The 27,085-nt window shown below is 34.4% G+C and overlaps 3 protein-coding genes across 3 annotated transcripts; all 3 read right to left on the bottom strand.

The window, feature by feature from the left end:
• Nucleotides 1-7,710: 7,710 nt before the first annotated feature.
• Nucleotides 7,711-16,464, bottom strand: LOC113766647 (replication protein A 70 kDa DNA-binding subunit B-like). The gene is made up of 4 exons (XM_027310818.1): nt 16,348-16,464; nt 8,367-8,524; nt 8,145-8,271; nt 7,711-8,043 (listed from the first exon to the last, which is right to left on the bottom strand). The coding sequence occupies exons 1-4, from the start codon at nt 16,462-16,464 to the stop codon at nt 7,711-7,713; spliced, it is 735 nt and encodes a 244-aa protein (XP_027166619.1).
• Nucleotides 16,465-21,587: 5,123 nt separating this feature from the next.
• LOC113766646 (myricetin O-methyltransferase-like) lies at nt 21,588-22,508 on the bottom strand. Its single transcript, XM_027310817.1, has 3 exons — nt 22,373-22,508; nt 21,926-22,125; nt 21,588-21,629 (listed from the first exon to the last, which is right to left on the bottom strand). Exons 1-3 carry the CDS (start codon nt 22,506-22,508, stop codon nt 21,588-21,590), a joined length of 378 nt encoding a protein of 125 aa, XP_027166618.1.
• Nucleotides 22,509-23,276: 768 nt separating this feature from the next.
• Nucleotides 23,277-25,387, bottom strand: LOC113766851 (trans-resveratrol di-O-methyltransferase-like). The gene is made up of 2 exons (XM_027311011.1): nt 24,449-25,387; nt 23,277-24,096 (listed from the first exon to the last, which is right to left on the bottom strand). The coding sequence occupies exons 1-2, from the start codon at nt 25,229-25,231 to the stop codon at nt 23,785-23,787; spliced, it is 1,095 nt and encodes a 364-aa protein (XP_027166812.1). The 5' UTR covers nt 25,232-25,387; the 3' UTR covers nt 23,277-23,784.
• Between the last annotated feature and the right edge of the window lie 1,698 nt (nt 25,388-27,085).

Genomic DNA, 27,085 nt, shown 5'->3' with positions numbered 1-27,085 from the left:
ATCACGCCCATTTTGGTAAATTCCGCGAGGGAAGGACACCTGGGAGGGCTTGGTTCTGCTGAGGTGCGCCGCAATTAAAAGAGAAAAAAAGAAGGAAGTTTAGCAGCTAGCTTTTTCTGAGCTTTCTCGGCTGTAGCTTAGGAGAAAATGATTTTGACTTTCCCAAGATGATTTCTTCTTTAGCTCTCTCTCACGTATGGAAAAAAGAGGACTAGCTTGGCTTTAGATTGTTGAATTTTCCCTTAGAATGCTTTTTGCTCCTGGTGACTCATAGCAGGCATTAGCAATTCGTAGCTTTTGACCTTTCTTCATGTTAAACCTTAGAGCTTTTCTTTCTTTCCTCGTATGTCATCCGTAGTGAGACAGAGGATCACTTCGTGTAACTTTGCTATCTCCTCCTGATTGGAACGGATTGAATTCTCAAAAATCAATGACAATGGCTGCAACTTTATCTTCAATTTCCCGTGGACTTAGTTCATTAAATATGAACTAATTTCCTCCTTTCTAGTCAAGAAGCAACGAAGGCTCTAGTTCGCCTAAAAATTGTGAGATCTATTTAATTTAATCTTTTCCTTTTATTTATTGGTATTCGCATATTCCTTGATTGCTAAGCTTATGGTTATTTAATTAATTGGTTGTCTTGGATCCGGATAATTAATTGATTGGGTAATCTATTGTCAATTGGGGTATTAAATTCGTAATTGTTTAATTATCTCAAAATAGTGGCAACTGGCACGATTAGATTCGTGTCAGGAGGATACGTGGGCTAATCTAAAATAACCCTGGTAGTGTGTTATTTGGTTAGAATAGGGCTCCTCTAATACGTAAGGCAATTGGAAAATTAAATCTTACGGGCGTACCTGAGATTGTTTTCCAATTAGAGAAGTGATTAACGGGCGTACCTTGATCACCGACACAGTAAGGAGGGGTTGACGGTCATCGCTTGTTTGGCAGTTATAACCTATTTATTGGGAAATAATTGGAATTGGCTTAGTATCGATGATCAATTAGGTGAACCATTGCTGAAGTTATTCCTTGGCTAGATCCTGAATTAATATTACCTTGATTTTAGTGAATTGCCATTTGACTTTTAGTTGCCTACATTATTTTATTTTTAATTGTTTTCCTGTGTTAATTGATTTAGGCTTTTAATTATTGTTAATCTAAGTTCAGTGAATTGTGGTTTAATTTCTAATTAGTTATTTATTTTTATTTTCTTATTCGAATTCATTTGATTGTCGGCATTCCTACAAAATCACCCCCTGTGTTGCTTTGGATTTCTTAAGAAACGAATATACCCAGTCCCTGTGGATACGACCCTACTTGCCCTGTCTACGCATTCATAATTATTTGTGAAAAGAAATAACCAATCCATTCGGGTATATCGGATCAAGCAAACTCTTCGGGAACAGGGTGAATCAAGTAACCCATTGCACACCTAGAGTCCCTGCTCCAGTACTTGGAATTGGGTTTGGTCATTTTAACTGGCAATTAGGTTTAATTTTATTATTGCACAGGCTGACGACCTGGGTGAAACTGTTGTCCTATGCTGCCAGTCACTGCCGAGCAAATGCTCATGCTCAGAAGCTCAGTAAAGGTGGTGAGCTCATTACCTTTGTCTGGATACTGATGGCTCATTTTGGATTGGGAGAGCAATTCCGAATTGAGGCGGGACATGCAAGAGCAAAACTGATTGTCGGAAAATAGCAACTAAGAGTGACCATTTTCATTCTAGCTGTAAAATGAAAGAGTCCTCCAACTTGGATGTACTCCTTGACTTAGGTGAGATTTGTGCGTTGCAAAAGACTTCCCTTATCCCTTTTTTTCTTTTGAGTTTCAATTTCCGAGCTACAATTCACACTAGTGCTTTTTATAAGATGTGCTGATTTATCTTATGTTTCCTGTGGCTTTGGTATCAAGTGAGCATTATGTGAAGTTTTTTCGTATGTCATTCAAACACATTAGGATGTGTGTTCCAATATGTTGCCTGTGCTTTTCTTTCTCTCTTTGAAATACGAAAATACTTTTATGACAAAAACATGAAAAGCTGGATTACCAATATTTCATGGGGAGAAGGAATTGCTGACTGAATCTCATCTCTCCAACCAAATAACTTGTGAAAGGCATAACAGGTGTAAGTAGTACAGTAGTATCCGTCTTGTGAAACACAGTCACCTCAGTTCATCTTCCTCATTTGATACTGATACTGACATCTTTTGTAGAACTTAAAACTTACACTTTTCCTCTTTTAGCGAATCAACAATCAGTTATTCCATTTTTCCGAACGAATATTCACATCATTTGAGCTGATTTCAGCGCTTTTCTCAGCTCCATGTTAGCTAAGGACGGAGGTAAAATAGAATTCAACTGAGGAGGTTCTCTTATAAAACAAAGAATAAACAAAATGAAGTTTCTAATTCTTATAATTTTATTTTGATTATCATTATTTTGTTTTTTCGGTTTTTCGGTTTCGACCCTTTCTTTAGTGAGTGCAGACTGCAGACCATAATACACGTCAAGGCAACTGCAATGCTAGTGGTAAAAAGTAAGATAATGTTATTTTTCCAGGCCAAACCATTTTTTTTAACCTCCCACCCTTCCCACTCCCAATTGTTGAGTCCAAAATTTGAACCCTCAACCAAATAGCGGGGGAAGTCCCTGACTACTTGGCCAACTTAGATTCTTCTGTCTGAGAAAACAAGTTTCATCGGCTAAAAGACTCGCATCTGAAAAGTGTAACATGTTGTTTTCATAGGTATCACGAACTATGTCTTCTGGAATTGTGCAGATGTCAAAATGTCAATTCTTTTGGGCTGAAGAAACAAATGACCATTTCTTGTCTTCCAGCATCATGATTTACACATTTGCGATTTTTTCCCTCTTCTAGTAGTGCAGGATCTAGTTTGACATTGACTGATGGCGATTGTACTATGATGCATTGACAGCAAAGTGGGGAGGTGGTGCGTGTCATTTCCAGCAGAATTTGCTGGGATGCTATTAAATGTGCATATAAGACCAGGCGAATATCAACCTTCCTTTTACTATGTTAGGCTGCCTGATTTATGCTATCTGTTCATTTACCATTGACCAAGCGCGGCTCCATGGTAGACGAACGGTTTATTTTCATCAATGGTGTGCCATTGTCATGTTCTCAATTTGCTCCATCAGATTGCCTATTGCTTGTCTCGTTTATGATCTGGCAGATGAGTCTTCTTCATTTTTCTTCAGGATGCAAATCATAGAGAAATTGTGATCTGGTGGCCTTCACCTCCTCTTAGTACATTCAAGCCAACTGTTGATGGTTTGGCGAAATTAATAGGTATAGCAGTAATGGTCCTCCCCAGGTTGTACCGCACTGGCATTATAAGTTCTATGCAGAAGCTCTTATTAAGGAGGAGGTTGAGATTAGATTTTCCAAGAAGGCATATGAATTTTCATGGTTTATGGATTGAAATGCTTGCTGGTGAGATTAATCAAAGAATTAGTAGAGGGGAAGGAAAATCCAACTTCTCATAGGTATCCAAATAGTGCTGGCGCTGCATCAGTAGAAAGGAGATGCAAGCATAATCGTAGTAGGAGACTTGTAAACTAGATAGGTTGCATGTTTTTCAAAATGGAAGCAAGGCACCTTATATCTTGTACTTCTCTTGTAAGCTACTTAGTCACTAGTGCATTTACCTTCAAAGGAAAAAAACATCGGAAAAAATATTAATACAAAAGAATAATTATTAGGAAAGACATACTTGGTACAAGCATATACGCAATAGGGGTTAGGAATCAATTAAATTGATCAAAGTTTACTGAAAATGAGGGAGTGAAAAAGAACGAGAATTAATTACTAGCAGAAAAAAAAAAGGGCAAAAAACCAAGAAAAACAAACATTGCCGCAAGCGAGGGCTTCCATTGACATCTCTTGTACATTTCCGATTCAGCAAACTTATCAAATCGGGAACTGAACTGTATTTTGTTTTAAGTTTTAACTGAAGGCTGAATCAGTTAAATCTCGGGCTAAGCTCTACAACCTCAGGAAGCATGTCTAAGCCCAATTCCAGAATTAGTTTCTTGTTAGATTATTTATGTATGTCGAGCACATGTAGTTTGCAATAGACTTGGAGTTTTTCTCATAGTTATTAAAGCCAATTTGATCTGGTGGTTCGACTCGTCAAGTCTGTGAACTGGTCATTGAACCAGGCCAAATTTTTTTATTCAAACATTCCTACAAGTGAACAGTTGACTTTTTAACGGATCGACGGTTTAATCGGTCAATCCGATGAACCATTCGATTTTATAGGGAACCCAGTTTACATGTTAAAAATTTTTAGATGTGAAGATTTGAACCCAAACTTCTTGTATATATGCAAATGCAATTACCACTACAGCAACAACTCATTTGTTGATTGTTTAGTCTTTTTTATATTATCTATTAGACTTTTATCCTTATTTTATTTTTTAAAAATAAAATTTATTTGGAATCTTTTAATAAATTTTATTACTCCCCAAACTCTATAAATTATGAAACGAATATAAAACATAACATATCACACAATTCATTCTAATATCGTTTAATAACTATCATAATAATTTTTTACACACAATTCATGTCTAATAATCTTTTGCACCTAAAATTCATAAATAAACCCGATAATTACACTTAAATAAAATTTTATACTTGAACTTTGATAGATTACTAATTGAATTTAGGTTTTATTAATTTTTATAAGAATTAATGATTCTATAATAAATTAGGCAAATTCAGCATTTACTATGACATAATTTATTATAGTTTTAACTATATCAAAAATTATGAAATATAATATTTAAATATATTTAGTGACTCACCGGTTAAACCACTCACTCACTGGTTGAACCAGTAACTCATTCATCCACATCTTTCGTCAGCTCCCTTTCGGACCGGGTTCAATAACTATAGTTTTTCTAGTCGAACTTTGGGAAGAAAACTGAAAATTGAGTGGCCAAGCTGGTTTAACTTGAGACATTACTTCATGGTGTCAGTAAATTAGAGCTGTAGGCTTTGCCATTGTGTTCCCTTCTCACAAGTAGGATTAATCAAATCAAGCTTCTGGTCAATACCATGATTTGGAACAAGGGAACATGCACAGCGAAGGATAATGTCCAGAAGTTTCTTCAGCTGTTTGTTAGAACTCGCGTGTCATTTGTGGACTCTCAGCAACTTTACCTCCAACAAACAGGACAGCATTAGAGATTGCAGAAACAACAAGGATGCACCAAATAACAGGACAACATTAGCTTTAACAACGAATGCAAAAGCTACAGTTGCAATAAAAGCTATAATCTTCAGTGTCCATCCAATCATCCTTTACTCCGACCGTATGCAAAGATAGGTTAGTCCAACCCATCCGTTGGCATTTCCTATGACACATCGTAAATTAGATCCTCTATAATTTTATAACTTTTCTTGAAGTTAGCTTGGTCTTGTCAGATGTAACTGCAAAACTTGATTGTTGTACCCAAACATACAATAAAACCAGAAAATAAGTGTAATTCTTGTTAAAACTCAGAATGAGATCTTAAAGTCTAATAAAAACTAGTAAGTTATTAACCATTTGAGATATAGACCCTAATCCAAGGATGTTAACCAACCTAAATGTGTTGTTTTATGGTGTGTGAACTGATAGCTGCATCCAAAAATGGCTACAGTCTTCCATTTTGCCTACCTGATCTGCTGATTACCACCTAATTTCTTACATCTTTTTAATTTTCGAGTAATTTTGCCACTGCTTAAGTTGTATTAGTAAGATTTGAATACGACATGATTTTTTTTCATATGTTCATCAGAACATTTTAGATATAATTAAACTATGTTATGCAATTAACTTGGAATGAAGTTACAAATTTCTTGTTATCAATTTTATATGCCAGATGTTGAGGATTTAACTATTATTAGCTTCTTTGCTCCTTAGTGGTATTCTAACTGAATTTTAGCTTTATAATTTTTGAGCAAGTACTAATATAAAATTCAGTTTAATAACAATGAATGCATAAATGCAGTGAGATAATAGAGAAATCCATATCATATGGCCATTTGTAGGCAGATAGATCATTGATAGTACTAATCTAGTAGCTAATTGCATGAGCATTATAACTAACACTCTAAGGTGGAAAATGAACCTATAATTTTTTTTACCGTGTATATTGCTGCCGCACAAAACAAGAATAATATTAACAAAACAGCCTCCATTGATCTCACACAGATAAGCAGACACAGACTAATATCTCCAAAATACCTATCTTGTACAGACATCCTTCACTAAGAGAATCATCAGACTTCACTCTTATTATGTTTTTGTCTAAATTTAACATCCCAAATTTATTTTCATTAAAAATTTCCTCTCTTATATGGTTAAATGGGACATAAAATCGTCACAAAAAAAAGAAATAATTCTTTTCTATCTTAAAATGGGACCTAAAATTGTTATAACAAAAAAAATTAATTCTTTTGAATTTATCTATTAAAATTTGAGGTATCCAATTGAATAACACCAAAGATTGACAATATGTATAATCATCATTAGAAAATTAAAAAATATATATCCAATTCAAATAGAAAATTTTGAACTTTACTGAATCATCATCATCATCAAGTAACATAACACAATATACCAGAATTAAAAAAAAGGAGAAAAACCCAAAACAGAATATGAAAAATAAAAGAAAAAACAACTAATCAATAAAAAACTAAAAATAAATGGAAATTAAAGTAAAAAATGTAAATATGGAAAATGAGCTCATGCAAAGGTGATCAGACTTTGAAAATTGTGAAGACGTCAACAATCGGACATTGATTTCCCAATTACAATATTTTTTCTAAAAAAAGATAAAAAGAAAACATATTATGTATAAAAAGTCTACAATTCCAACTATCAATTACCTGATTTCTAGTTTCACTTAAAGATTTCATGGAATCACTGTCCAATAAGGTTTGTAATTTTGCATGTATGCATCATTAATTCCAATAGTCGAAATAACCAGGGTATCTGGTATACATTAGTAATAGCAATTGTCCTTTGGAATTAACTTCTTGAAAAACATATAAAGATACAAATTAAAATATTACTTATAAATTAAGAGACTCCTTACCGAACACAGGAGCAAGAATTATGAACAAATTCAACTACGGTTTCTTCTTCTTTGATAAAATTTCCCCGATATCAATGAAATAATAATGGATATAAAACTATCGTGTATTGATGATAAATATTAACTAGTATTTGTATTTCAACGGGAGATTAGCAATCAACTGTCAAATATTGTTGATTAGTGTCAGCATTAGTATTCGAACAAAAGACCACTCAATGCTGTCAATTGGATACAAAAGAAAAAGAGAAAGACAAGGAAGAAGAGGCTAATAAAGTTCAAATTGTAAACCTCGTTATATAGGAATATTGTATCCATGATACTCAATTTTACGCTCGCGCTAACACTTCTATAATTTTGGACATACTAGTGATACCGTACGTGCGTTGCACGTGGTTGGATGATATGTAGTTATATCATTTTGTTTTGTTTTTATAATGAGTTTACCTTTGTAATGTAGAGTTGGGAATAGAAGCAAGGGTGGGAATTGCATGTTACAAAATTTTGTAAAGTAAGCAATGCAAAGCAATTTTATTGAATGAAAGATGAAGAAAAAGAGAAGATATTAAACGTGAAACAGTAATCATTAGTGTTTTAATCTTTCTCGACTGGAGTTTTGAGCTTGGATGCATTACTTCTTGCTCCCCCTTTTTTGGTTTTGAAGGACTGTAGTGGAACATCATCGTTAATTTCAATCACCTTTGAATTTTTGTCTTTTATTATGCTTTGTCGAGCATGTTGTTCAGATGCAATAGATGGAGTAGCATCTTCTTGTTTGTTTGTATTTGATAGTTGCTCGAATGCTATTGCCACCATTGATAGATGTCCATGAGAGGAGTGCCCGATCCTATTAAGCTTGACGAGGAATTTGAACTCCTTATGCTTTGCGGCAATCATTTTCTTATACAACTTTGATTTCTCCTTGTCCTGTTGGGTTTTCAGTATTTGTAAATCAGATAGGTTTAAATTGAATGCTTAACTAATAAGAGTTGATGTGTTTATTATTTTAATAATTTTTAGGATATTACCTTGAAAGATGTAGTGCTATCTATATATTCTTGTATTGGGCATCCAATAAAATTAGTTGCCAAGTCCTCAAATAATATTATTGTTGCTACATCTTGTCCATCGATGACTTCCATCCTTATATTGTACCTATTTTGGAAATGATATTAAGTTGTTAATTGTGTTTTTCAAGTTTGCCTTTTAAAGTCTAGCTTTCATGTCATGTATTTAATCGAGTGACTTACCTTGGTGTAAAATCTTTTGTTGGATAATTGCATTTAGGGCATTCTGCATCTTCTTCAAAGTTGATAATTTTGGTGTTGCATCCTTTACAAGCATTATAGTATAGTTCGGCTTTGTTCTCTATATCGTTAACAATTGCGTTGGAAGTGTAGAAAACATGCTGCAAAAAACAGTTATTTGTTATTGTTTTTATGATGTTTGGCTTTTTTTTCAAGGAATTTTCTACATTGAAGATTTATGAGGCGATAAATTTACTCTTTCAATGCATGTTGTTGATGAATAATATTTTTGAGTTGAATGTGCTCGGCCAAGTCCATCTTGTTCTTCAAGATTGTAGCTTCAATATTTTCACTTTTTTTTTTTGTAATAATCCTATATAAATTTTCAGTATTGTAATTCATGGCATTCAATTTGTATACAAAAAAGAGTTTAAAAAAAATTGTATTCATACCACTTTTGAAGTTTCAAAACTTCTTTGCAATTTGGATTGACTTATAGAGTTGACATCAATGTTGTTGACAGTTGAAACTCTCCTAGAATATTTTAAAATGTCAAGTTGTAATTATAATATTATTTTATTTTTACTATTGATATTTTTACCTTGGTATTCAAATTGTATTGCTGCAATTGCTGGTTTTTGAGATGCAACTTGTTATAGAAATTGACCTTCATTAATTGCCATATCTCCCCATAAGATGATTTTCATAGTGGCAAACCTACAGTGTGAGGATAATTTTTATATTTTAATATAAAAATGTTAGGCATGAAGTAATGATTGCGAAGTTGTGAAATAGGAAAAGTATTAGGTGGCCGAATTATGAACACTCTACATATAAAGAAAAAAGTGATGCTGGACGTATGTTTTTTTTATACTTGGAGCTTCAAACATTTATATAGTAAGAAAGCAAGCTAAAAAGTAATCTTACTTTTTGTTTATTATCAAGATTTCTCTCTTTTAAGTGTATCCACCTTGTCTTTTTGGAAGCACCAATATTTGAGCCACACTTTTAACAACTCACTCCAATGACATCTATAGAAAATAAGTTTATTTTGAATGTAAATAAGTACAACGATTCAGCCTAATAGTGTAGAAAATTGTTAGAAGTTTTGCAGAAGAAATTTGATTGATTTTGGAAGAAAATGTTACCTATTCATTTGTTGATAAAGTTTAGTTTTTTTGCCTCTTCAAACTCGTTAGGTGCATAAATAATGTTCCTTGTTGGTACATGAGAATGGTCTTCTTTGATGTGAGTGTAATTTCGTAGGACCAATTCAATCTCATTGTTGACATTTGCATACGAAGTGTTTGTTTTATTCACACTTCCATTTGAAAGTAAGTACAATTTATTGTATTGAAAATTATTTCCAAATCTTGCCATGATATCATCAAACATGATAACTTGAATTTTGTTCCCTGTAAATTTATTAAAATGTAAATAAGAAATGGTAATAAATTGCAAAATATAAATAAAAATTAACAGATGAACATGAAAGTATATATTTTCTCACTTCATCATGGACCAAAATTAAATTTTGCAAAGTTGAAGAAGAAGTAGAAAAAGGAATAAATATAGTGGTGATTTGATCGCCATAGTAAATAGACAGAATATTAGAGTTTTTTTTGTAATTTTTTAAAAAAATAGGAGTAAGCTTTGACATGTTCACTTTTTAAAAAATCTTTTTCTAGCCAATCAGTTAATTTTAAAATTTGAAAACCTAATACAAAAGAAAAAAAAAGAAATAATAGTAACTTGGTCCTGGAAATGGGAATAAATTACAAAATATAAATATAAATTAAGAGATGAACATAAAAATATATATCTTCTCACCTCATCATCAACAAAAATCAATTTCTACAAAGTTCCAAATTTTTGTTTTTCAACATAATGCTCAATATTAAATTTTCATAATAGTAAAACTCGAATATTCCACATCTTTTCTTTTGGCTTCAGTGAACCGATGAAACAATTCTCTTGTATTGCCATCATACCTAAAAATATGAGGGCAAAAAACTCGAAACTGGTAGATTAGTAAAATGAAATGTGAAAATACAAGTATAGTAAAGGTTTTAAGTATAAATATAATACGTAAAAGGGTATTTGAGAAAGTAAATTAATGGTAATAAAAAAAAACAAAAGAAGAAAAGGAAACAAGAATAGCATATCGCAGATGTGGCAATGTTTTCCTAACATCTACATTTAAAATCGGACAATTTCTGCTTTCCTTTCCACCTCCTCCCTCTCCTGCCCAATTCTCTCTCTATATATTTTTTTTGGCAAAATCGAACTATACTATTTGTGTATGCTGATCGATGAATTTGTATTGCTTGGTTGTATTGGAGGGAATGTGAAGAGGTTTTCACCAAGTTTGAGAAAGGTATGTGTACTGCAGGTACCTATAATACTTCTTTTGCTCTTCTTCTGTTTCTTTTCTCTCTTTTCTATGTCTAAGGGTGTTGGAAATTGGGTGTAGAACTTAGTAAAGATGCGATATTTATATAAATGTAACGTTGTCTTCTATGTCATATGAATTAATTTTTTCAGTTTCTGTGATTAATTCGTTGTTTATCTTCATATGATTTTAAGATTATATTTTAAGTTTTGGTAGGGGTTTTCAGTTTTTGCTTTTTAGCTGTTAATGATTGGTGTAAATGATTTGTAGTGGTATTTTAGTTGGTGCTAATGATTCATAGTGTTATATCAGTTTTAGATTTTCTGTAACCTGACTGTTCAGTTTTTAACTTTCATTATGATTGTAGGGGTTGTATGATTGCAAGCCATAATTTTGAAAACTGGAAAGGTGTAACACGGATTAGGTCAGGAGCAGTACATAGCACACCCTGATGGTGAGACTATGGTAGATGAAATTCAACTCTTTCAAGATGCAAGACGGGTTTCAGCTCAGGAAGCTATCTGGAGAATTTTTGAATTCAATCTTAATGAGATGGCTCCAGCAGTCATCAATTTGCAAGTGCATCTCCCTGAAAATAATGTGTGAATTATTGAAAGAATCAAAATCTAAAAAATCTCCTCCAATGGTTAATCTTATTGGAACGTTATTCTCATCTTCTTGGTTCATTTGCTATTCACTTTATGTCATTTTATGAATAGTTTTCAGTTTTTTTCAGTTTTTCTTGTTTTGAGGGTTGTTATTGGTGCACTACCACTTACAACTATATCCTGGATGCTATTTTTTTTTTTTTTTGAAAAGTGGTTTCATGTCCTGAGAATATGCAATGGATGATATTTTCTCTATTAAATATGACGTTTTTAGTTTTGGAGTTCTAGTCACTTGTGATCCTTTGTCTTACCTTGGGTGCAATAATTAAATTTTAACCCACAATTAAGATTATATGAAACCTTAACAACAAATTTAAAAGGGCATAATTGGAATAACAAAATTTCTAGTCACTTGTGACCCTTTGTCTTACCTAGGTACAATAATTAAACTTTAACCCACAATTAAGATTAAATGAAGCCTTAACAACAAATTTAAAAGAGCATAATTGGAATAACATAAATTAAGATCAAAATACAGCTTACACTCACACTCTAAGGCTTCATTTGGATAGGGAGAAAAGGACAAAAAAGAAAGTATTCAGAGAGAAAGAACGGTCATTTCTTTCATTTGGGAGTTTAACAAGACAGAAGAGAAGTGAAATGAATGGATAAAAGTCCCCCTCCAATTGTTGAAAATGTTTCCGCCCAAAAGTGGGAAGAAAAGGACGGAAACTTGTTGGGCTCCAAAAGACATTTTTAATATGTCAAGTTTGTCCTTTAAAAGCTGATACAAAAATTTATTATTCCCAATATATCCTAAAATTGATTTCTATAAAAGCACTGCGAAGCTTTCTCGGTCATGTGTCCTGTACTTTCAATACTTCCAGCGAAAACTTGGCTTTCTTCCGTTTTTCACCCATAATTCACCAAACAAAAGGTATTTCGTGTAATAGAAGAAACCCATAAAGAGCTGATATGTTATGGGTAATTTCTTTTTATTTTTTTACTTTCATGTATTTAATTTATGTTAAATATAAAACCTAGTAGTTTTCATTTCGTAATAATATTAGTGTAACACTTTTTGAACTTGGCTTAATTAAATTTATTTATTTAATATAAATTAAATGATTCAAAGTAAAATGCTCATAAATAGCTAGTATTTTATTCATATAATGAAAGAAACTCGTAAAGCACTGGTATGTTATGGACAAATTTTTTTTACTTTCAAATACTTCATTTATATTAAATACAAAACATGCTAGTTTTCCTTTCGTAAAGATATTTGTGTAACGGCTTTTGAATTTTATTTGCAAATATTTATGTATTTAACATAAATTAAATGATTCAGAATAAAATATCCATAAAAACCTGGTACTTGGCTCATGTAATAGAGAAAAGCCATAAGAGCTAGTACTTTATGGGATATTTCTTTTTTTTAAAATATTTAATTTATGTTAAATAGATAACCTACTAGGCATTTCCAGCCAATATCAAAAATCATATGTCAAGAATACCTAAAAGATACTACAAGGACTTGAGGCGATTTACATGCATGCAAGAGAATCGAAGTCTAGCAAGAAATTTGTTTTATTATTCACCTTGTGGGAATGCAGATGCAATTGTTTTAGAAATTTGTCTTGTTCAAATATTCTATTTATGGGAACAAGAAAACTAATTTTTGGACTTTGATTTACAAATTGAAAGGGTAAATATGTAAAGTTGTATTCTCATAAAATCCTTTCTTTCTATATCTCTCCAACTCTCAAATAAGAGAAAGATATTTCTTTTCTTTCATTAAACTCCCAAACGGAATATGCATCTTTTCCCTTCTCTTCCTTTCTTTCCTAAGCTATCTTTTCTTTTCTTTTGTCTTCCTTCGTAAACTCCCAAACTAAGCCTAAAGTAGACTCATGGTACTTTTTATACACTACCACTTACAACTATATCCTGGATGCTTTTTTTTTTTTTTTGGGCAGTGGTTTCATATCCCGAGAATATGCAATAGATGATGTCTTCTCTATGAAATATGACGTTTTTAGTTTTGGAGTTTTAGTCACTTGTGACCCTTTGTCTTACCTTGGGCACAATAATTAAACTTTAACCCATAATTAAGATTATATGAAGCCTTAACAACAAATTTAAAAAGGCATAATTGAAATAACAGAATTTCTAGTCACTTATGACCCTTTGTCTTACCTTTGGTGCAATAATTAAACTTTAATCCATAATTAAGATTAAATGAAGCCTTAATAACAAATTTAAAAGGGCATAATTGGAATAACAGAAACTAAGATCAAAATACTGCTTACACTCGCACTCCAAAGTAGACTCATGGTACTTTTTATATAGTAGTGATTAGACAAATCAAAAGATCAAGAAACATATATCGATAAATCATTCAAAACACTTTTATTTATGGTAGCAATCTAATCATTCAAAAAGAAAGAAGGGGTAATAGTATATGTTTATAATTTTAATTAAACTTATTGACAAAGAGATTTAGCACGGACACTATATAATATTGGAATTGGCTAGATAGTTTCATGAACAACCATATACACGTGTGACAGGTGCCGAACCTGTGCAATAATAAATACCTACTCGAGAAAAATACAGATTTTGTATATAGCGGTGAGTAGGGTCGAATCCACAGGGACTGGGGATAATTCGTTTCTTCTAGAGTTCAAAGTATGGGGGGATTTTTGGATTAAATGCTAACTAAATAAATTAAATGCAGAAAATAAATAAAAGAAATAATTATTGGAGAACCTTTAGCCAAGGGTACACTTCAGAAATGGTTCATGCACTGATCATTGATTCACAGATAATTCCACATTTATTAATAGATCAGTTATAGTTGTCATGCACGCGATAAACAACCAACCTTTCCTTAATTTCCCGATAGTTAAGGTACGACCGTTAACTATTTCTCTAACCCAAAAACAACCCTAGGTACGACCGTAGGATTTAATTTCTAGATTGCATTAATAATTAGAAAGGCCCAATCCTAACTAACAAACACGCTACGAGGGTTTGTTTAAGTTAGATCGTATGCTCCCCTGACATAAACCCAATTACGCCAGTTGCTACTGAGATAAAGATAACGAACAATTACGGATTCAATTATCCCTATTTAGCAAAATAGCCTATGTGAATAATTAAATATTGCGCATCTATTCAATCACTCACATGAGCTATAGCAATTAAAAGCAGGAAACATATAAATACCAATAAATTAAGGAAACAATTAAAATAAATTAGATCTCACAGTAATTGTTGAACCAAATCTTCAGTTGTCCCCTTGACTAGAATTGAGAGGTTAGTCCTCCATTAATGGAGAACAACCATGCGGAAGAATAAAAACTAAACTATGCTAAAAAAAAAGGTCCCCGTAGCCTTTCTTACGATTGTCCTTATATAGCCAAAGGAAATGACTAAAGCTATCTATCCAGTGGTCCCTACGAATAAAGAACAAAAACAACTCTCAAAACTCCCTACGTTTCTTTCCTTCCAAAGCTGAAAATGACTCAATGCTTTCCCGTGGTCCCCGCCGCAGATTCCAAATCAAAGTACAAAAGGCAAGGCCTCTTGATGTTTCCTCCTCTTTTTCGTCTTTCATTGCTCTTAGGACTCTTAAGTACTCAAGACACTCCCAATTAGCAAAAGAAATGCAGTCCACGTATATCACCATGTGGGCCAAGTCTGTGGCTTATTTGAAGTCTCAATTATCTCCAAAAAGTCCCTCATTTTTGTAATTTTCTGCTCCATTCCTGAAATGAGATTCAAATACCAAATATAAATATATATTTAACAATTAAGCAATATTTGGCAAGGATAAAAAGGAAAATTAATAATAAAATAACCAACAATTAACACCCTATCAATTCCCCCCACACCTAAATCACGCTTGCCCTCAAGCATGGAGACGACAAATAACACCAAAATTTGACAATGGTTATTGTTCCAACTACCGTATTGCCAAGATACCCAGAAAAACATATATCAAGTATCACAGTTAAGATCCAAGAAAAACCACTCCGGTTAGCTTCTCAACCACCAACGCCTCCAATTTAAAGCAAACTAATCTAAGAAAAAGGAATGGTTGCTCACATTTATCAGCAAATGGTCCAACTATTAATCCAAATCTCAACATTAACCCATAGATCGGTAAGCTGACTTTAGACACACACTTACACAACCTTCACCTTTTTTTTATCACGTTTTTCTATTTTTCTCTTTTTTTTTTTTTTTTTTCTTTTTTTTTTTTTACTATTTTTTTTTCCTTTTTCAATAATAACAAAAGACTTAGTTTCTAGCCATTAGAGTCTTTTGACGCGAACTCCAACATTTGATAGATGGAGGAGCCCAGTTACTCAGCTCCAATCGCTACGAGACCATGCACTCATAGCAACTACTACCTTTTGACGCGAAAATCAACACTTTAGGTGAAGATCCCCGGTTACTCAGTAGTAATTACTAGCGGAGTACAGTCAACTCTTATTTACAATCATATAACACAACAACTAAAAATAACAGCAGCCAGCCTCAAATTCCAAACATGGAGAACTAAAATTAATAATTGGACCAATTCACATAAAGAATGCCAACAATCATTCCCTATGCCTAGAAAAGTTAACCAAAAATAGGAAAAGTTAAGCAATCATTGATATTCACCAACGAGATATTCCTGAACTCAGCCATATCAACTTGATACCCTTTTATTAATAAAACTGGGCAATAGCAGAATTAGAGACAACAATCCGGTATCAAAACTTGGTATTCATTTAAGGACTGACCACTAGAAAAAGAAAAGAAAATTAAATAAACGAAAAAGGAGATAAATATCAAACTAAAACAAAGGAAAAACCTCTAGAACCTAAAAACTAAAAATACTAGCACCCAAATTGATCCCCCCACACCTAAATCACACATTGCCCTCAATGTGATAAACCAACAACAAAAGTAAAGAGAAGGGCAACAGTACTTCCCTGAAATTGTCAAAACAGGGGCGGGTCGGGCGGAGTGCTGCCAAATTCTGCGCCATGTTATGCAAGTCGATGTCAATGTGGGTCACTTGAGTCTCCAGTCTCTCAACTGTCATCGAAAGTTGGAGCCAGTCGTCGGCCCCTGGGGGAGGATCGTGGCTTCACCATGGTAACTCCGCCTCATACCAGAGACACCAAGCAGATGGCCATGGGTGGTGGAGCAGTGGAGCAGCGGAGGAGCTGTTGGCCGTGAGCTGGTGATGAGGTGGAGAGAGAGCAGAGGGAGGTTGCGGCGGTTGGCAGGAAGAGGCGGTGGGCGAAACTTCGTGCGCGGGAGCAGCGCGCGATGGTGGCTCTGGTCGGGGACGAAGCTGGAGGAGAACTGATGGTGGTGCGAGGTGGTGGCCGCGGCTGTGGAGCGTGGGCGGAGAGGAGCTGGACGAGCGCCGCTGCAGGAGAGGAAGAAGGAGCGCTGGCGGTGGTCAAAGGCGCTGGTGAGTGGAGGTGGCGGGTGGAGCTTGAAAGGGAGAGTGAGGGGAACGGCGGGCAGCTCCGCGGCTGCTGGTGGCGTCGCGAAGGGAGAGCAGGGGAGGCGGCGAGCGCCTCTGGTGTAGCTCGAGCTCGCGCGCTGGTGGAGAGCTGGTACTGGAGCAGGCCATGGGTGAAGCTTGGAGGCGGCGGCTAGGTGTGGCTGGGCAGAGCTGGTGGCGTGGGCTTGCGGCGGCGGACAAACGAAAGAAGAGAAGGAAAAGTGGAAAACAGGGGAATAGCGGAGAAGAAGAAGAAAAGGAAAGGAAAGAAAGAAAAGAAAGAAAGAAAAGAAGAAGAAAGAAAAAGAAAAGAAAAATAACAGCTTTTGGTCTATTTTTGTTTCTCTTTTTTTTTTTCTTTTTTTTTTCGAATTGAAATTTCAAAAAAAACGAATTGCTGAAAGAAACTAAACTGAAAGTGAAGAAGAAGAAATAATTTTTTATATTTATTATTTTTTTAAAAAAAAAATTTTTTTTTGTTTTTGTTTTTGTTTTTTTTTTTAAATTTTCAAATTTTGAATTTTTGAAGGAAACACAGAACTGAAAAAGGAAAATAAATTTTCTGTATTTTATTTTATTTTATTTTTTTTTCATGTTTTGGGTCGTCAAACACCGCGTGGGCACGCCAAGATTAGTAAACGTCCACTGACCTCAAGAGACCCAAACACCGCGTGGGCACGCCAAGATTGACAAACATCCTCTGACCTCAGGAGATACAAACACCACGTGGGCACGCCAAGATTACCTATTCTGGTCATAGTGAGGAAACATCAAGAGTGATTAGTACCCAAGTGAGAAACGACATATTTAAGAAATTGAACACAAAAATAACAAAATCAACAATTGGGTTGCCTCCCAAAAAGCGCCTTTCTTTAATGTCTTTGGCTAGACATGCTATGCTTGTTCACGGAGGATAAAATCTTGTGGCTCGCTTCAATGCTTCATCTTCAATGTGATCCTGGTAACCCTCGTAAATAGAGTAATCCTTGAGCACACGAGTTGCGGGCTTCCATGGACTAGTAAATGGTGCTAAACAAGTCAACGATAATTTGCATTCTCCATTCACTCCTCCATCACATGCATTCTTCGGTTCAAGATATTTTTCCATTGCCACTCTTAATTTATTCCTGTCATGAAATTTCAAATTTTTCTGGTATAATAAAATCAATTTCAGTAACAGGAATTGAAGAATAGGAGTCAGGAAAATATTGATTAAGGAGTGGAGAAGATGTCACCGCATTTGGAGATTGTTCACTGGATTCATTCACTTGAATGGGTTGCGGTTGGGGTTCCATTTCTTCATTTTCGGCTTCTTTTTCAACTGCATATGTAGATTTCTCATTTTGACACTCTTGCATCTCCTCATCACTAGTCAAGCAAATTGCACTCTCGTTTTCTTCTAAATCAACAACGGTTTTCGAGGGCAATTCTTCCATTTGAGAAGCCCATCGATTTATTCTGGATGTCAATAGACACATTTGATCTTCCAGATTACTCATTGCCTCCTTCATCATCTCATTTCTCCTTTGTGTCTCCTGTTGGAATTGATATGTATTAATAGCTATTGATTCAACTATTTCTTCCAGAGACATACCTGACATAGATGATGATTCTTGAGACTCATACTGCTGAAAATTCATTGGCCCTGTTGTATAATCAAAATTGGAATTATCCCACCATTCTTGATCATACCCGTTTGAATAAGGGTCATACTGCGTTTGATATTGGGGTGGAAAATCTCCAAAAGTATCAAGTGGAAAACTTAGATTATCTTGAAATACGGGGCATGTGTCAGTTGAATAACCTGAGTCAAAATAAGTTCCACAATTTGCAACAGCCCATTGATCATTAGGAAAAACATGAGTCTCATAACCCCATTCAGGAACAAAGTTCAGTCTATCATCAAAATATGGAATGTTAGCAGCCATAAACTATATAATAAAAAAAATAAGAGATAAATAAAAAAAATAAAATAAAATAAAATAAAAACAAGATGAACTCAAAAAGAAATAAATTAATCTGACACCAGTCCCCGGCAACGGCGCCAAAAATTGACAGGTGCCGAACCTGTGCAATAATAAATACCTACTCGAGAAAAATACAGATTTTGTATATTGCGGTGAGTAGGGTCGAATCCACAGGGACTGGAGATAATTCGTTTCTTCTAGAGTCCAAAGTATGGGGGGTTTTGGATTAAATGCTAACTAAATAAATTAACTGCAGAAAATAATTGATTAAGAGAAATAATTAAGGGAAAACTCTAGCCAAGGGTACACTTCAGAAATGGTTCAGGCACTGATCATTGATTCACAGATAATTCCACATTTATTAATAGATTAGTTATAGTTGTCATGCACGCGATAAACAACCAACCTTTCCTTAATTTCTCGATAGTTAAGGTACGACCGTTAACTATTTCTCTAACCCAAAAACAACCCTAGGTACGACCGTAGGATTTAATTTCTAGATTGCATTAATAATTAGAAAGGCCCAATCCTAACTAACAAACACGCTACGAGGGTTTGTTTAAGTTAGATCGTATGCTCCCCTGACATAAACCCAATTACGCCAGTTGCTACTGAGATAAAGATAACGAACAATTACGGATTCAATTATCCCTATTTAGCAAAATAGCCTATGTGAATAATTAAATATTGCGCATCTATTCAATCACTCACATGAGCTATAGCAATTAAAAGCAGGAAACATATAAATACCAATAAATTAAGGAAACAATTAAAATAAATTAGATCTCACAGTAATTGTTGAACCAAATCTTCAGTTGTCCCCTTGACTAGAATTGAGAGGTTAGTCCTCCATTAATGGAGAACAACCATGCGGAAGAATAAAAACTAAACTATGCTAAAAAAAAAGGTCCCCGTAGCCTTTCTTACGATTGTCCTTATATAGCCAAAGGAAATGACTAAAGCTATCTATCCAGTGGTCCCTACGAATAAAGAACAAAAACAACTCTCAAAACTCCCTACGTTTCTTTCCTTCCAAAGCTGAAAATGACTCAATGCTTTCCCGTGGTCCCCGCCGCAGATTCCAAATCAAAGTACAAAAGGCAAGGCCTCTTGATGTTTCCTCCTCTTTTTCGTCTTTCATTGCTCTTAGGACTCTTAAGTACTCAAGACACTCCCAATTAGCAAAAGAAATGCAGTCCACGTATATCACCATGTGGGCCAAGTCTGTGGCTTATTTGAAGTCTCAATTATCTCCAAAAAGTCCCTCATTTTTGTAATTTTCTGCTCCATTCCTGAAATGAGATTCAAATACCAAATATAAATATATATTTAACAATTAAGCAATATTTGGCAAGGATAAAAAGGAAAATTAATAATAAAATAACCAACAATTAACACCCTATCAACGTGCACGAAAGTATCTTGTCAAAGCAAAATTGATTGAAACCATACATAGATTTGGCCATTCATGTAGTACATTTCTAATTGCCAAAAGTATGCAAGTCATGAATGGTAATACGACATCAATTAGCCACCATTACAATTAAGTTTTTTGGGCACGTTTTCTAGCCGTAGCTCAAAGAAACTATATTTTGAAAATAATATGATGAAATCACTTCAAATTATAAACATCACGTGACTCTATTAATTTGATCAGAACTCACCAAAAATGAGTGTGTGTTCAATTTGACCTGTATTTCATTTAAAAATAGTACATAAAAACAAGTTAGTTGATCACAAACTGATGAGATCTTGAAGTCTAATACAAATTGGTAAGTTGCTAACCATTTGAGGTATAGACCCTAATCCAAGGATTTAATCAGCCTAAATATCTTATTCTACGCTCTTTGAACTGGTAGTTACATTCAAATTGGCTACAATCTCCCATCTCACCTATCTAATCTACTAATTACCATCTAATCCCTTACCTTTTTTTTAATTTTCAATTAATTTTGCTATTGCTTAAGTGGTATTAGTAAGATATGAAAGTGACATGGATTTTTTCATATGTTTGTCAAAACTTTTTAGATATAACTAAACTATGTTATGTAATTTAACATGGAACGAACTTACTATTTCATATTATCAATTTTATCAACCAGATGTTGAGGTCTTAACTATTATTAGTTTCTTTGTACCTTAGTGGTTTTCTAACCAAATTTTATGTTTAGAATTTTTGAGCACGTACTAACATAAAATTCAGCTCAACAACAACAAATGCATTAATGCTATGAGATAATAGAGAAATCCATATCAAGATGCTCAATTGAAAAAAAAAAGTGAAAGAAAAAAGGAACGAAAAGGTCAGATGTGCTGTAATTTCATTATTGGGTTATGTAAAAACATTTCATTTTGACAATTGAACATACATATAGACTTCGTAATACCTTACTCTTGAAATTCTTGTCTCTTCGTTTGAAGGTGAAAAGAAATTACTGCATAGTTATTTCCATAAGTTGTAGAAAACAATCAAAAAAGACAAAAGAATAAGGTTTTGATGAGTAAAATTCAGAAATTGGAACGGCACAATGGGCTATATTTCTGTTCCAGTTTTGGGCTATGTTATGGGCATGTAGCCTGTCTTTTTCGATTGCAATGTTTTTTTATCTTTGTACGCAAAATCACATAAGATACACATCTTGACTTCATACACATGTCTAACCAAAAAAAAAAAAAAACTATCCACAAGTCCTAATAATAAACGTCAATAAGGGATCTCAAGCCCAGCACTAGAGTTGTCTTCTAGTCAATGCATGAAGCCTGCCTTCTCATTTCATTGTTTCCCTGTGACAAGGACCATCATCAGCGTATCACAGAAAAGTTGAGTTTCCCTCCATTTTCCTTGCTAGGAATTGCTTCTTTGCATTTCCCAAGTATTTGTACACATTCCTCATTTGTGAATAATGCTCTATTTGTGAATAAACTTCCATGACTGATCCAATGGTTTACTGTAATAAAGACTTGGTTGTAATGAATCAGCAGCATACATAGATGTGTTTAGAATCAATACTAAGACTGGCCTTTTAACAACAAAAAGGCGAATATGGATCTCTTCCATCTTCTTGGAAAGGTTATCTTACCTTCATTATAACATCATCTGCAGGAGGAATAGCTACAAACATATCTCCTCCAACAAAGGCTAAACTCTTGTTATTAGCTACCAAGCCATCAACCACATGAGGAAGATCGGTAACAATACAGTTCAAGTCAAGAAAAGCATCAGCAATTTCCTTAGCCAAAGTTCCAGTACCACCTCCAACATCCACCAAAGAATTCAACCCTGAAAAAACATCCTAGCAATCCCTGATCAGAATACTGCCAACTAGCTGAGAATCGCAAGCCATTCCTTCGTTAAAAAAATTATTAAGCTTCTGATGTGACAAGTCTTGAAGGGATTCACATCACTGTTGTTTTGCAACCAGTGGCTAAGGTGGTACCATGGATCCATCAAGGTAGGATCAAGCATGGCGTCAAGCTAAAAGGCTCATCTTTTAATAAAAGTTTAGATGAAGTAGTGAGCATATAACCTTCCTCATCATCGTGCTGACTAATTTTTGCCTCGATGAAGAAGCCTGACCGCATTAGAATCCTCATCAGGCGATAGACAAAGGGGGCTTTTGCATTGCCAATTGGAAGAGCATTGGTGAGTTCATCCAGGGTCATGGGCTTACCATGCTTGTGAATAATGTCTGGTATGCCGAGTTGAATTGTACATTTGAGGGAAATGGAGTTTATGAAGTTGAATATGTGATTCCATATGTGAGCTTGAACTTGAAGTAGCTCATTAGCATTACTATTTCTGCCCAAATCCAACTTTTTCGCTGTTGATTTTGTTTTCCTTTTTGGGTATAACAGGTAGGCATCCAATCTTATGGTTAAAGAGCATATAAGACCCACACGAATGGATAGGCATGATGATTAGTAACTGGGGCCATGAGTGGCTATAACAATTCAATTTAGTTCTTCTGCGCACTCTTTTTGTTGACTAATATATTTGCAAGATCCAGAAAGGTGTATGGGACAGCTGTCAGGTGCCACCCTCCCAAATGATGTATGGGAAAGATTTTCTCAACAAGGCAAATTTTGATAATGTGCAGCCAAAAGCAAGTCACATAACTTTGAAATTACAAACATATATGGATCTACACGAATATTAATTAGATACAATGTCATTGTTTCGAAATTGAATAAGTAATTTACATTTTGTTTAGAAAGTGTTGTACAACTTAGGCAAGTTAAGAACTGAAAATCTTACATTCAGCTGTAATGGCTGAATTTAAAGTGGAAGCGATGCATCTACTTCAACTTCAACAATGTTGGAAACAGTTATTGTCCTTAGCTACCTCAACTCCACACCATTTATACATAATGTGCTTGCTGTGCATTCCAGGCTGGGATTTGGACACATTCCAGTGTTGGATTGTGGTGGGGTTTAATACCAAATCAATGGATTAAATCCTTTATATAAAGGAGGCAAACGAACAATTTTATTACACTCAAAATATATTTAATAACAACACACAAAATAAATTTATATTGGACACTAATAATTGAGCCTCATTCTTGAGAATAGCTGCTCAAACACTCACTCAAAAATTCAACTCGTTCATTTCCTATCTTTCACTTGAGCTTTGGTGCCCTTCAACTGAGGAAATGGGATTTATTTATACAAGCGGCTGTAATTTTTCTCTTCTCATTCAATACCCAATTGCCAGAAAATCCGGTGAACTTCGCGAGTAAATCTGGTTCAAGATACAAGCACGAACCAAGTTGATCAGCCGCCCACGTTCAGCTTCAAGACTGGACTTTGGCAATTTGTCTATTGCCAATAAATGAGTAAAACAAACACTCCAAAGCCATAAAATTTATTCTGAACACCCTAACTAAAGGTTCATCACTTTTTAGCACAAACAACATTTTCACAAGACATATTAATTAATTAATAATAAACCTCAATGATAGATCTCAAGCCCAATACTGCAGTTATCTTATAGTCACAGAAGCCTGCCTCAGAGAAAAGTTTCGCCCAATCTTTCTCATTTATTTGCCTTCCTTTGCCTAGAACCATCACTTCCATATCATAGAACAGTTGGGTCTCAATCGCCTCATGATCATCATCCCCTTTCTGCTGGCTTTTGCAGAACATTTCAACAATTATCACTTTGCCTCCTTTTTCCTTGCTAGGAATTGCTTCTTTACATTTTTTTAGTATTTGCACACACTCATCATCGCTCCAATCAATCAATATCCACTGCTTGATTGCAAATTATATCACAATGAAAGAAAATTTTTGTTAGAAACATTGCACCCCATCTAAAGCTTTTTGCGTCAAAAAGCAAAAACAAAACTATTCTCTTATAGTACCAAACACACGCAATCAATTTGACGTTTAAAACTTTGTTCTTTTTTTTCCCCTCTTCATGATGCAGTTCTTAGATTAAGCATAACCTCAATTTCTACTACTCAATCTTACTTTTGAAGTTGACACTTCTTATAATTGGTGAATTTTAATCTTATGATCTCAGGCAATAAGGAAAAAAATCTAAATAACACTACTATAAAAAAATTTGTCAACTAGAAAACGTGCAACATCGATTTCATACCTTCATTAAAACAGCATCTGCAGGAGGAATGGCTTCAAACATGTTACCTCCAACATAGGCCAAGTTCTTACTACTCTCCAAGCCATCAACAACATGAGGAAGATCAAGCACAGTGCATTTCAGGTGAGGGAAAGCATCAGCAATTGCCTTAGAAAAGGTTCCAGTTCCACCTCCAACATCTACCAATGAATTCAAACCCTCAAAAACATGCTTACAATCTTTGGTCACCACGCTACTAACCAGCCGGGTATCACTAGCCATTGCTTCGTTAAAGAATTGATTAAGCCGTGGCTCATGGCTTGCAAGATCGTAAAGTGACCTCCCATGGCAAGTATAAAATGGGGTTTCATCACTGTTCTGAAACCACTGGCTGAGATGGTGCCATGGATCAGTCAAGGTGGGATCGAGCGTGAACAGTAAAAGCGGCGTCATGCTAAAAGGGTTACTCTTTAAAAGGAGTTCAGCAGCAGAAGTAAGCAGATAACCCTTTTGATTATCATTCTCATTTCCAGGAATCTTTGCTTCAATGAAGAAGCCTGAGTGGATCAAAATCTGCATGAGAAGATAAACGAAAGGGGCTTTTGCATTCTTGATGGGAAGAGCATCAATCAATTGATCAAGGGTCATCGGCTGGCCATGTTTGTGAATAACGTCTGGAATGCCTAATTGAATTGCACATTTGAGGGACATAGAATTTATGAAGTTGAACATATGGTTCCATATGTGAGCTTGTGCTTGAAAAAGCTCACCAGTATGATCACCAATATTTCTAGCCAAATCCATTTTTTTGTTTGAAATTCTAGGATTTTTTTTTCGCTTTTTGGTTGGGAATTAGAAGTAGAACTCGCATTTTATAGGCCGGGTATGGGATTCACTGCAATAACGTTGCAATAGTTTCTTCTAATAATATGACAACAACCGGTTAGAAAAATGAATAAACAATGAAATCAACTCAGAAACAAGGATCCAAAGGCAGCTGATTGTTGTCGACAAGGAATAGCTTGTGGGCAATTATATCAGTCCCCTTTTCTTGACCAATTCATATATGAGTATATAGGTTACTCTAGGCTCCTACTTGGTGCAATAATTCAGTGTTTCTAGAGACTTGCTTAAATTAAAGTGTATAATCAGCACAAATTAATTAATTGTTCTTTTTTTTCCATGTGTATTATCACTTGAGAAAATCGCACAATTCACACTGCTGGTGGTGCTTTCTTGTTTGGAAGACGAAATTTAAATAGTGACAACTTTTGAGTCATGGTTGAGATTTTATTGGATTTTCAGGATTCTAGCATTTAATTAATGAGGAAAATTGGTGCATGTCGAGCACCTTAATATTATGAATAACAATTCATTAGAGTGCAGCAGAGCCTGGGAGAAAGATAGGAAATAAATGAACTCAATTATTAAGTGAATCTTTGAGCAGATATGTCAAGAGTGAAACTCTAATAAAATTAGAACATATATTCTTGATTGGAATAGGAGTGAATCGGCAGGCCATGTTAATATCTGCTTACGAAGATAAATTACACATGTGAGGAAAAGAGAGTTTATGAAGTTGAATATATGGTTTCATTAGCAATTTTTTTTTAAAATTTTTTTATCACTCTAGAATGGTTTCGATTGCAAGCGTAGAAGAAATTGGAATTTATAACGCAGGTCACGAGGCTAAAATAAATCACGTAGCAATAATTTCTGTGAATAAACTTAACAAAGTCAGCAAACAACGCCCTATCAAGATGAGCTTATTGAGAAAAATATATATGTAAAAAAAATGAAAGACAAATAACACAATGAGATCAACTAAAAACGCATTAAATTTGACAAATTTCAATTAACCTTTGTCACAACCATCTGCAACCAAAGATCTCAACTCCATTTCAATGAGTTGCAACTCTTCCAAATTGGCTAGGCAACTTGTCCAAAGATTGATTGTTTCAACATCTTATTAGAGATTAAGAATTAAAAGTAGCATAAACAAAGCTTAATGCAATTTGTGTGGCTGAAATCACAAGTTGTAACTTAATTTTTAATTTATGTGTGAAATTCATCAAAATTTACTCTAAAATTATACGATGTACAAAAAAAATTACTCACAATTAAAAATGGGCAAAACTGCCCGGAACCGTTGTCCACCACGAACTACCCTTTCATCCAGAAATCTTATTTGGAACGTGTTTTTTGTGGCCATACAAGTGAAATCATTGCCGCCTACCCGTGGTCCTGCACGTACCCTTATAGTCAACCATCTTATCTGGAAATCTTATCCGGAACATGATTTTTGTGATCATGCAAGTGAAATTGGTGCCCTCTATTGAGATATCCCACATCGGAAGTCAAAAGAAGAAAGAAAAGTAATATAAGTTCCAATTTGTTGAATTATTTATAATTTTGAGTTAACTATTTTGAACCGAGACTTCAACTCAAAAAGTTATTAGGAGTTCTATAAAATTAGAGGAGTGAGATATCCCACTATTATAATTTTGATTTGAAATGAAATATGAGCTTTGGCACGTTGGATTACTAATAATTTTGATTTAATCATTTTAAACCTATATTTTTAAATCAAAAACTTATTGGGACAGTCCAATGGACCCGGGGTGATACAACTATCCTTTCATTCACCACTATACATAC

Source organism: Coffea eugenioides, chromosome 3 (assembly GCF_003713205.1).
Source record: "Coffea eugenioides isolate CCC68of chromosome 3, Ceug_1.0, whole genome shotgun sequence".
In the NCBI taxonomy this organism is placed as follows: domain Eukaryota; kingdom Viridiplantae; phylum Streptophyta; class Magnoliopsida; order Gentianales; family Rubiaceae; genus Coffea; species Coffea eugenioides.
Note: the sequence above shows the minus strand (reverse complement) of the source record. Positions and strands in the feature narration are given on the sequence as shown.